A 12574-nucleotide genomic window follows, 5' to 3' on the forward strand; every position below is an offset into this window, starting at 1 on the left:
TACTCATAAAAGAAAAGCTCTGCCCCCACTCTAGATGGTAGGGAAATTATTCTCATGTCTACATTTCACAATTTTGACATCATGAATACGATCGTGAAGCATGCTATAAAATATGTTGTGCAGGATTACTCTAACGAGCCCTGTCAGCAGAAGCCCAATGCAATGACTTCCACTTGTGCACCAGGGATTTCCTCCCCCTCCTGTCTCCCCAAACTCCCCATTCCATCCCCATTGGCTAGGGGGGGGGACTGGGGAAACACCCAGGGGTAGCACGGGTGCCATCTCTGGGGGACCTGGGTGCCTGGGCACCACCCACAAAATTTCCACTGTGGGTGCCCGGCTGCCACACATGCGAGCTGCTTGGCTGCCACTGCTCAGTGCCTTACCTCTGCTGGCTCTCTGGCGCCACTGCGATGGCAGGTGGTGGCAGAGCAATGCACCCACAGCTGGGCACCCACAATCTGGTGCCCAAATCAGCACTTCTGCAGGGCTGTGTGCAGGGGAGAAGAGACGAGATTGCTCCATTTGACAGGCTGTTTATGTAGACAGAAGAACTGTCATAGCGCAACACGAAATTCCATCCATTACAATTATGTTTTTTGTACCCACCATTCTCTGAGCAGTAAGAAGATCCCAGGCAGGCTCAGTTACTTTGGGAAGATTATAGTTCTGATGAGTAGCTCTTTATTAACAATTCACAGGTTGAGCAAGCAGAAAGAAAATCGGGAAGCAGCGTCCATTTCAAATCACTGCCCACTCAAAAGGAACAACTGCCATGGACCTTCTGGCAGTTCCCTCCCTGCGAGAAGCCAAGTTACAAGGAACCAGGCAGAGGGCCTTCTAGGTAGTGGCACCTGCCCTGTGGAAAGCCATCCCATCAGATGTCAAAGAGATAAACAACTACCTGACGTTTAGAAGACATATGAAGGCAGCCCTGTTTAGGGACGTTTTTAATGACTGATGTTTTAATGTATTTTAATCTCTGTTGGAAGCTGTCCAGAGTGGCTGGGGAAACCCAGCCAGATGGGTGGGGTACAAATAATAAATGTTGTTGTTGTTGTTGTTGTTGTTGTTGTTGTTGTTGTTGTTGTTGTTGCTTCAAGCTCTGGCGAGTCAGAGCTACTTTTTCTGAAATTCAAAACTGCCAACTTTCTAAGTCTCTTAGCTCCAACTCACGCCAAGCAAATGAGCTTAAAACCTCTGCAAAAAATGGTGTGAGTGCAATTCTAAGCATGTACAGTCAGAAGTACATCCCACTTTGTGCAATGAGGCTTATTCTCAAGTAAGTATGTTGAGAGCAACAGGCTAAATAAATAAGGTGATCTGCTGCCTTGATTGACAATCGAATGTGAACTCATTGTTAGTAGCCAAATTATTCCAAAGCTAAAGGAAAACTGTGAACATTCTCTGTAATATTATCTATGCCCTTAAAGCATCAGTTTCATTGGACCACTTACAAGGGGGGATGGGGAGAAGGGAGGAAAGAACTATGATTTTCTATTCACTCTAACGAAGAGAAACATATTTAAAAATCAAACAACAGAAATAATGACATCTGGCATGATGTGATAAATTACTGAAGGAAAACCTAATGCACTTATATTAGATGTCGCTTTAAAAGCTAAATGAACTGAGTTAACTTAGAAAACCTGTCAGGAAAGTTAGCAAGGCTGTATGTAACATCAATTCTTTCTTTCTTAATGAGGACAGGGGGAGGGAGAGACTAATTATATTTTATTCATCACTCAAACCACATTCTGCACACTAGTTTCTCTCCCCTTTGCCCAAGCCTAGAAAAACACAGTGGTACCTCGCAAGACGAAAGCCTCGCAAGACGAAAAACGCGCAAGATGAAAGAGTTTTCCATTTTTTGAGTCGTTCTGCAAGACGAATTTCCCTATGGGCTTGCTTCGCAAGACAAAACGTCTTGCGAGTTCTTGCGAGTTTGTTTCCTTTTTCTTAAAGCCACTAAGCCGTTAATAGCCGCTAAGCCATTAATAGCCGCTAAGCCGCTAATAGCCGTGATTCACAAGACGAAAAAACCGCAAGACGAAGAGACTCGCAGAACGGATTAATTTCGTCTTGCGAGGCACCACTGCATTAGAATCGCCTCTCTTACTTGTGGTATTAAGCCTATTTATTATCAACAGATTTGAACTCAGTGTTTCAAATTATATTTCTGAGGCTAACTTAAGAGTTTGGTGTAATATAAACCTAGCACGTGTGTGCTTTGCTTGCTAAATTCAAATACAGCCGTGCCTCGGAAGTTGAAGAGAACCCAATTGGCTCCTGCAGCCAATTGGAAGCCGCGGAAGCCCCATAGGGCTATTAGCTTCCAAAAGAACGTTCAAAAACCGGAACACTCACTTCCGGTTTTTTGATTGTTCAGGACTGCCAAGATCATTCAACTCCAAAGGTGTTTGGGAGCCGAGATACGACTGTATGAGGAATCCCCAAAAGTACATATGGCAATGAACCGCCTCCCAAAAGAAAACTCACCAAGCCCAATTATGGATACCTATTAAACTGGGTTGATTTTTGCATAAAGGACATTTGGATGTGCATACTATTCAGGGTGTGTGCAGACGTAATACTGGAAGTTCACTAGGACAGAAGCCAGAATTCGAAAGAACTTACTGAAAGGCAATCTAGAGGTGCCCAGCAATTTCATCTCTACAGCAAAGGAGCTTCTAGGCCTGGCTATAAGATGACAGGAGGAAGCTGACCTTTGTCACCACTGTTTTCCATAGCTTCTGCCTCTCCCTGTACCAGTTCAGTGTGTCTTAGCGCATAACAATTGAGGAAAACATACAACAAATATTATGTCTCGCCTCCTCTCATATCTAATAGTAATACTTGGAGGCACAGTATAAATATTTAAAACACATATAGCCGAACGGTAAAACAAATGCAGACAAAATAACTGATTTTGGTATGCAGCACAAGATTAGGGCTGCAATTCTATGCGGCAGTATGCATGAGCTGGGAAGAGGTGTATGCATATCCAGAGGTGTTTTTGACAGTTTATGTTGCACTGGGCTGAATGAGCAAGCCACTTTTCCACTGAAACCTAGCGTTCACATTCAAGGCAATTGGCTGCCGTAAAAACTGTCAAACACACCTCTGTCCATACTCACCTCCCCTGCCAGCATATAGGTTGACTACGGCTGCAGTCTGCGGTCGCAGTTATGAGCATGGTTTGGCTCTTGTAATACAGCTCATTTGATCTTAATTTCTATGGTCTGGCCAACATCCATTTTTAAAGAGGCCCTAATTAGAAGTCAACACAGCAGTCTGTTCTTTTGTATAGTCTGTGTCTGTCACATATACAGCAGAACATCCCTCCTCCCTATTTCCATCTGGCACTCAGTCAGCCCTAACCATCCCGTAAATGCTCTAGATCATGGTTTGCCAACCTTTGTGGGCCCCATGGGCACATTTGAAAACCATATGGGCACAACATGCCTGCCACAAATCTCCCCTCCCCAGCAGTAAACCCATCCACCCTGAAATCACCCCTGCACCATGATTATGGTGAAAGAAGTATTCTGTTGACAACAGAAGGTTTACTTCAAATATAATTTCACCAGGAAGATGGGACCCTACGGGCACCAGGACCTGCGTTCATGGAAGACAATCTTACTTGGCCACAAGTGATCACCAAGAGAGAGAGAGCTACACTTCAGATATCCTGTCTGAATATCATAATTGCAGGAAATCAGCTCAGCTGCAGTAAGAAGCTGAGTAGTTGTGGAACAATCTTCTTGCCTTTAGGAGCAGCTATGAAACCCACCTGTTTAGGAAGTCTTTTGTGAGCTGAAGGTGTCTTGATGACTGCTGCTGTATCCCACCCCCCAATGTTTACTTTTTATCTCTGAAATATTGTGTGAGTTGCCTTGAGCACAGGAGAGGTGGAAAAGAACTATTTCAAATAACCCAGCCCTGAAAAATTATCTGTAAGTTTTGCCCAGCTACTTGTTTAGGCAGGCTTTTCAGTTATTAGGCAGTTTGGTGAGCTCTGAGCATGCAGCATGTTCCAAGCAACGCCAGGGGCAGTCCGGAGAAACATGCTAGCTCTGCCCACCTCCACTTCTCGTTCCTGTCACCCTCAGTTCACGGAGGGCGACTGTGCAAAGCAGGGAGCTGCCTGTATCTGTGAAGGCACCCCAAACGCAACAGAATCTTAGAAAATCAGGGTTCCAAAATGTGCAGAGCGCCTCCACAGATATAGAAGGCTCACTGCTTCACGCAGTCACCTTCCTTGCACAAGTTGAGGGCAATGGGGGGAAATGGGGTGGGGGGAAGCAAAGCTAGCATGCTCATCCCCACTGCCCACCTCATGCATTGGATAATTGAAGCTGAAGGGAGCTTATTTGACTGCATTTTCACCTGTGGCATTAAAGTGTGGTGTTTTGGTTTTGCCATCACATGAGGTTCAGGCAGAGCATACAGTGTCATACCAAACACAGATAGGAAGTACAGTTGCAACATATCATATACACAAGGGTTTGTTCCACGGGTTGCACGTATAACCAAAATTACCTTTTCCTTGGCTGGCAGGTGGGAGCCTGCCTTGTGTCTCCACTGCCTTCCCTCTCCCCAACCAGCAGAAGGAAGGAGGAGGAGGCAGGCAGGCAGAGGATGACAAAAGCAGAAGGGAGGAGCAGAGGGAGACAGAGGCAGAAGAAAAGGGCTTGGAATGGATCTGAAATGGAGCTGGTTATGTATATATGCTGCTAAAGCAAGCATAAGATGCAACTCAACTGCATCAAAGATATTATTATACTGATGCTAAATATCAAATGCCCAATGAGATATTTCAGCTCTGATTCCATATCAGATACTTAGTACATTCTCAGTATAAGCTACTCCAGTTTCAAGTCAAGTGAACTCCTTGGGCATAGCTCTAATTGAACCAGCACCACAGTTGCCAGAGTTTTATTTTTAAAAAAGAGGAAACTATTTACAGAGATGATTGATACTATTCTTAATAAAGCTTAAGGGTACATCACATGAAGAATAGTTCTTAAAGGTAGGCAATAGTGTGGGATATCTATATTTTGTCATTAGGGCTGTGCCAAATGTTCACATAGGTAAAAATGTTCTTTTCAAGACCACCCCAATTCCCACCCACCCCAAATTCCTTGTTATGACCTGCTCAATCTGCTGCTACTTCCAACTCCTCCTTCTTCCTGGAAGGCCAGTGGTAGGAGCTGCCAAAGTGGGCGCTGCCAACCCAAACTCACTGCCACTTGCACCCAGACACTCATACTCTTGCCACACAAAGGCCACCTCCCTGTTGTCCCTTTCTCGCTGGAGAGCTCTAATGGTGAGGGCATGGTGGGTTTAAAGAAAGCCCTTTGAAGTTCCTCCACAGGTTTAGGAAATAAAAAACCAACTCCATGGCCAGCACTCCCAGAGCAGGGGATAAACCTAAAAAGTGTTCCTTCTTGCCTAGAACTACTCAACCCACGCCTCCGCCCTCCTCGGTTGCGGCAAACTGCAGCAGAACAAGGTACCTTGGTTCCTTTTTGCATTGCCACCATAACAAGACTGAGCATTCCAGAAGCAGGTAGGAGCACTCCAATCTGCTCTGATGTTCCCTGGGGTGGCAATTGGTCTGTGCAGATTTTGCCGCTGCCAGTACATTGGATCTGGTGGGAAAGATCTGGCTCAGGGCTACAGGTCTGCCACTCCTATGGAATACGGCGCCATGGCACTATGCATATTTGGCTCTTTGATGATGCTATCACGGAGGGCAAACATTGTAAGAATGAGGGCAATACTTCCTGTGCCGGCAAACATGTTTGAACCCTTTCATATAAAATTCTGGAGGTCGCCAAGGGTGTGGATAAAGTTTTTTGACACTGCTAAACATATTCACGGAAAAGCAATGCACTTCAGCTCTGTCCTATTTATAATTTGTTTATCTGTCTTGAAACGCTTTCATCTTTAAATGAAACAGATCTACAAAAAAAAAAAAAAGCCAGCAGTGTGGAAATGACTGAAACTGACTTGTTATATAGTATGTATACCAGCGATGTCCCGATAACTTTCAGCCCGTGCTATTTTATAATGAGACTTTTGTTCTGTTCTCAGGAACATCCTGCCCCAGATACCAAATTCTATGAGTAATTCTGTAAGGAACTGCAGAAGATAAACAGCCTTTTTATGGGTTTTTGTCTAAGCTGTGTCTTGATTAAGTACTAGCTGTACAAGTATAACACACTGTGAAATAACACATACCTCCTTTGATTTATTATTTACTCCATATTTCATTGTGCTTTAAAGTATTACCAAGTTTAACCATTAGCTTCAAACTTAACCATCAGTGGTTCTTCCAATGAATATTACTGTCTCTCAGATTGTGTATGTTTCAAATCAAAAGATGGGTTTGTTGGCAGTGAGAGGAGAAACATGTGGTAGAAACCCTCACCAACTCTGAAGACCAGATTAAAATATCTGAGCAAGCTTCAGAATATTGTCTCTCAAAAAAATATTCTCCTCTACCCATCTTTGCTGTCTTCCCCCATTGTCTGGGGTGGGGGGAAGCTTTTGATTTGTTTGCTTATGAAGCACTGTAAAGTAACAATGTCGCTCTCAAGATCTGCATCAACTGGCACCCTTTACAGTCCTTCATGTTCAACTCCCCTTATTTGTTGCACAATGGCTTATGGGAGGTCTTGGAAGTGCCAGACCTAGGAGGTCCATGAATTTGTATTCATCCTTGCTAGGCATGCAGCTAAAAGTTTAAATTCTCTGTATGGAAAACTCATTCGTTCAAACTTCTCAAATATACCTAAATAAGGGAAAACTGCACGTGTGTTATGTAGGAGTATAGCTGGCAACTTTCAGGTTAATTTGTATTTAGGATTACAAAGGCTGTATTTTAGTATAGCAAAGCAGTACACCCACAATTCACTTCTGAAATAATTTTGCTATCACCTCAGAGCTCATCTGTTATTTATAGCATACAGTCAAGTTTCTCCCCCCCCCCCCAAAGTATCAACAACTAGAACATATGAAAAACATAAATTTCTTAGAGAACAGGTACTATCACCTTCTGTACTATTAAGATGGTATTATCTAAATGGCCACTACAATGGTACCTCGGGTTAAGAACTTAATTCATTCTAGTGGTCCGTTCTTAACCTGAGGTACCACTTTAGCTAATGGGGCCTCCCGCTGCCGCCGCACCACAATTTCTGTTCTCATCCTGAAGAAAAGTTCTTAATCCGAGATACTATTTCTGGGTTAGCGGAGTCTGTAAGCTGAAGCGTCTGTAACCCGAGGTACCACTGTATTATTCAAATGGCTTTGTGGGGGCGAGTCAAAAACCTCCTCCACAGATTGATCACAAATGGTCAGACACCATGCATCTAGTACCAATTGCTTTACAAAGGCAGAACAATTAGCCTTGTGGGTTTCCTTCAACTTTGAAGAAAAGTGATTTTACTTATAAGCAAAATTGTGACTTTCTTCGGTATATTTATACCGAAATCAGACCACCCACCCACTGCAGCTGGCAGTTTTTCCCAGACCCACGAGGGATCAAACTGGATACCTCTAGCATGCAAACCATACACTCTATCCACTAAGCTGCAGGTCTTTCCTTAAGACTGAATTGCAGGCAAAAAAAAATATCACAATCCCTTGGTTACAAGTTGACAGGGCCTCCAGGGGCCAGATGGGGGAAAAAATTCTTTGGTGACCAGTCTGGCCCCCTGGACCACATATGCCCCTCTTAAAACATACCCATTATTTAGAGGGATCAAACAACTTGCATTTGTAAAGGCTCACCGGCACATTCACTTTTTTGAACATCTCTGTTCCTTTGCGTGCATCCAGTAAAGCGATATCCTGAGGAGTGGACACCATCACAGCCCCTAGGGAAAGGAAATATATGCCATTGTTACAGCCAATATTGTCAAGAATGCTAGTATTGAGCTTAATTAGGATGTTTCGTTCCACAGAACACTGCCATGCGCAAACACATATTGAACTCTATTAAAGATTAATGGTGGCTTTGCTTGAGCAGAAAGTGCCTCCGTTCATGCACATTGGGGAACCAGATATTCTGCAGCTCTCTATGTCATTTCCCCTTCTGATCAAAGGCATCTCCCAACCCTTTGGAAAAGTTTTCATGGGTGGGAGGGAATCAGTGAAAATACGGTGCCTCAACTTACGCAAGTGAAAGCCCTTTCTACTATGGCAAAGCAGCCACTGAAAACAATGCCTTGAAATTACGACTTTGCCTCCATTAACTCAATTGCTTTCTTTTCACATGGTTAGTACTGTAGTTAAAGTCCACAAGTTACTACAGGCATTTCAGGCAACTTCCAATTCTGGAACCTGCCTACACCTAACCAAACATATAAAAACCCACCATTATAGTTGAGACAAACATGATTTCCTACTTAGCAGTTACTCCTTCCCTCCCACTCCCTAACAGTTCCCAACACATTTATTCATTCATTCATAGTAAAATATTCATAAATCAAATATGTGACAATCTCATTGAGGAACAGGATTCAAATTCTTTCCCCTTAAGCAGTATTGCCTCTGCAGGATTAATAGGATTGATAAGTATGAAATTATTTTGATCATTAAAATCAGCAAATGCGACTGAAATTCACTTGAGAAACAGCTCTGCTTAAGCAGAATGTATAATTTTTACCTAATCACTTTTCAGAGATGAACTACTTTAAGGATGATTGAATGAACAAGACGTTGCCTGGATTATGCTTCTTTTGACATGTACTGACGCTGGCTCACATTTTCTCAACAATCTTGTATGTAGAAATTCGTTGCTCTGCCTTCAATATTATTCAATAAAAACCAACTTATGGCTAGTGTTATTTATACAGCCCTCCGCCAATAGCAAAAAGCCAGTTTATTGAAAACAGTTCGATTCTTATAAGGCAAACAGAAAGAGACATCTAAGCCTACTTTAAAAGCTCTGCAATGCAGGATTCCTTCTGGCTATATCTAAATTACCTTTTTGCAAACCAAGCCAGGCAACTTCGGGTGTGAAGTGGTCTCTCCACAATAGTCTAGAGTATAATCAGTAATTTATCTTAATTCTTCTTCTTTTTTTAGAGTAATTATATACATTTTTTCAACAAGATGTATAGGGAGTTGGGGGCCTTGGCAGGCTGAGCATGCTAGGCTGCGCATGGCTGCTACTTGGGGACCAAAGAAATATCTCATACTGAACACTTAGCTGCTACCCAGTGTTTGTATATGAATTGGAAACATTTACTGTTGTTTGCCAATCCACTTAAAAGCATTGTTTCCAACTCCACTTCACCAGGTGATTGCAAAACATGGTTATTCACTTCGAACATCATTATTTGCAAAACTTCTATCACCCCCTTCATCACTGAGCAAATCTCAGACCAGGTCACAATAATAAAATATAACCTGTATGTTCAATATTTGATACTCAAGATCCCTTTCCCCATCACTCCTCCCACCCTCAAATCAAACTGCTCTTTAAATTCCAGAGCCAAAATAATTCAAGATTTAAAGGGAAAATCGGAGACGTTTAATGTATGGCTAATTTTTCAACTTATGGGAGTTAAGACCTTTTCTGATGGAGGGAGGCAGGCAGGCATTCTGAAAGGACAACACAGAGGGAAGAGACAAACTCTGAAATGGCTCCACCACTCTGGATCCCTTTAGATGCCACCTAAAGTTAAGAAATTGTTACTGCCATTCAAAAAGCCTCTTGGCGCTTTTCATCTTTAATCACAACTAAGGCTGCAAGGAATGTACCCCACTGAATTCTACAGCACTTACTTCTGAGTAGGCGCAGCTAGGCTTGCACTGTAAGTCTATAAAAAAGATACCTGCAATTGGGATATTCTGTGAGATTGACAGTTGTACATCTCCTGTCCCAGGTGGCATGTCAATTACTAGATAATCCAGCTGGTGCCAGTCAACCTAGAAAAGGCCACGGATGAAGCAGGAAAGAATGAATTTTAAATGTATGGGTCAAACATACTATAGTCTAGCAGGTCTCTTAGCACCAGCACCACAGACCAAGGATACCTGCTTATGTTACATATACGGTATATATAAATATAAAGCCCTGTGCAGGTCACAGGGCAAGAGTTCAGACTCACTGGTCTGGGGGTGGAGTGTGGGGGTGAGGTGGGGAGATACTCTTGACTTCAAAGCTCCATCAGATGCTACCATTGACATAAAAGCCTAACAAGTTAAGACAGGGGCATTCTAGCACTCTTGTTTCAAGCCAGTTGCCCCCTGTGCCAGTAGAAACCTTCCTCAGTAGTTGTGAGGTACCTGCCCAACCACTAAGGTCAGATTAGCACAGAGACCCAAGCAACTGAATATTTATTAATTTAAAATGCATATCAGAGAAATGAGTCAGGGACACAAAGTAGCCAACATGGTTTAATCTGGATTAATTGCTTGTGAAAGAACATTATGCCCATTTTATTAGCTTCCTGGAGTTCAAAGTGACCTTTCAAAAGTTGACTGCCTGTTGTCTAAAACCTACAATTCGTTGTTCATTTATTTCAGACCAGGCCATGCTTAATTACAAAGAGACGTACATCATTTTATTTGTATGCCGCCTTTCCATCGTTAAAACCACGGTCAAGGCGGCTCACAACGCGGGGAAAAATTACGTAATCGCAAACATAACAAAAGTAGCAATAAGTAATAAATAAAAGAAAATAATAACAAAACTGAACAATTTTCATATAAATCTTAAGATCTAAAATAAAGATGCAAAAATTAATAGCAATAATAGCAACAACATCCCCCCCCCGCCCCAGACAACAAAAACCCTAAACAATACCCCAGCCCAAGAGTCCATTCAGCAGCCTCAGCTTTTGTAGCTGGAGTCAATCAGGGCCCCGCCCTCCCAGCCAAGTGGGAAAAGGCCTGCAAGGCAGGGAGCAAGTATTGCAGTACTCAAGAGCCAAAGCACAATAGTATACTCTAAGCATCATTCTGTGTTTGGGTGAAATGAGTAATGAATTAACTAAAAACAGAAGTGTACACCAGAAGGGGCACAGGTAATGCAAAGCTGTGGCTGCAAGAGTAGACCCAAGAGTGTGCTCCCGATGGTTCCTTTGTTGAGGTGGCCTGAATTTGGTGCTTTATTCCGTTCCACTGCTTTCTGCAGGGAGTAAACACATGCAGGAGTTCAATTGCTTGAGTGTATCCCACCCCTTCCGAAATCAGCACAACAAGATACACACAGGTCCCACTTACTGAGCACAATGTACTCCCTGGAGACGGTTCATTAGGTGAGTGTTCGCGTAACTAATCCACAATTTCCACAGATTCCTGTGGGAACATTTCTAATACAGTACCTTGGAAGTCGAATGGAATCCATTCTGGAAATCCGTTTGACTTCCAAAACGTTCGGAAACCAAAGTGCGGCTTCTGATTGGCTGCAGGAAGCTCCTGCAGCCAATCAGAAGCTGTGGAGGGCCTGTCAGGCGTTCGGCTTCCAAAAAATAGTTCGCAAACCGGAACACTCACTTCCGGGGTTGTGGCGTTCAGGAGCAAAAACATTCGACTTGCAAGGTGTTTGGGATCCAAGGTACAACTGTACATCATTTATCCTATCTTTCTTCCCCCCCCACACACACTTCCATGGTTTCTTCCTGAAATGGCTGCAACCAACCAGCATAGCACAAACAAATAAGGAAGTAAGGATGTGGGCAAACTCTGGGTGTGCTGCGTATAGCGAGGTTTAGGCATAATTAGTTATAAATAATAATAATAATAAATTTTTATTTATACCCTGCCCTTCCCAGTTCAGAAAACTGGGCTCAGGGCGGCTAACAACAAATGTAAAACACTTAATTGATGCAACAAAAAACAGCATAAAATACGGCATAAAACGTGAATAACAATAAATTCAGAATTCAAAAATCAATTTGGGGGGGAAATCCATCCAATAAACATTAGATGATCACCAGGGCTAGCTGGTTAAGTTAGTCCTATTTGGGCCAGCGAGGAGATCAGAGGAGAATTAGCTGTGGGATCCCAGAGCGAGTAATCCTCATAAAAAGGAGAGGGGGGAAGGTATGTTTGGATAACTGATTCTTTCGCGTAAGGAGAAAGAGGGTAGCAGGACCTGCGTGTTATACACCATATTCAAATAGCACCAAACTCTCAAACTTAGTGTACACTCACAATCGTTCCTCTGCAACCCAGTCTGTGCCTTTCCTGCTTTGGGTGATGGAGCGGTGAGTGTGGCTTCCCTGAAATGGCCTCGTGGCCCAAATGGAGAAGCCTTTCAGGCCTCATTAGGCCCACAGGCCAGAAGTGGCTAAAGAAAAGTGTTGTCAAAAAGGGTAATGACGTCAGACATATTGAACGGATTGTACAAGAGTGGAGTCAATGAAATGAGCAACACCACTCCAGGTAAAATGTCTTTTTCAGTGAATATGAACAGAATGAGGAATTATGGAGAAAGTGTATTAAGAGGGTTACAGTGTACATTTCATAATCCAACGTTATTCAGTGCTTTGTATGGTTTTCAAAAGTGACTGACTCACATTTATAGAAATTTTTGAGGCTATATGAATTG

At 43.0% G+C, this 12574-nt stretch overlaps 1 protein-coding gene across 5 annotated transcripts in view; it reads right to left on the reverse strand.

Moving 5' to 3' along the window:
- Window positions 1-12574, reverse strand: part of NUBPL (NUBP iron-sulfur cluster assembly factor, mitochondrial) — a 58308-nt gene that overhangs the window by 6601 nt on the left and 39133 nt on the right. For 4 of the 5 annotated variants that reach the window (XM_082213790.1, XM_082213788.1, XM_082213789.1 and 1 more), the window contains 2 exons: window positions 9852-9945; window positions 7801-7886 (listed from right to left, as the gene is read on the reverse strand). In XM_082213790.1, the coding sequence (XP_082069916.1) occupies window positions 7801-7886; window positions 9852-9945 (180 nt within the window). Of the gene's footprint in view, window positions 1-7800; window positions 7887-9851; window positions 9946-12177; window positions 12315-12574 lie in introns of those variants that run through there. The other variant, XM_082213791.1, reaches the window with a different exon arrangement.

This window comes from Podarcis vaucheri (genome assembly GCF_965113315.1).
Source record: "Podarcis vaucheri genome assembly, chromosome: 1".
Lineage (NCBI taxonomy): Eukaryota > Metazoa > Chordata > Lepidosauria > Squamata > Lacertidae > Podarcis > Podarcis vaucheri.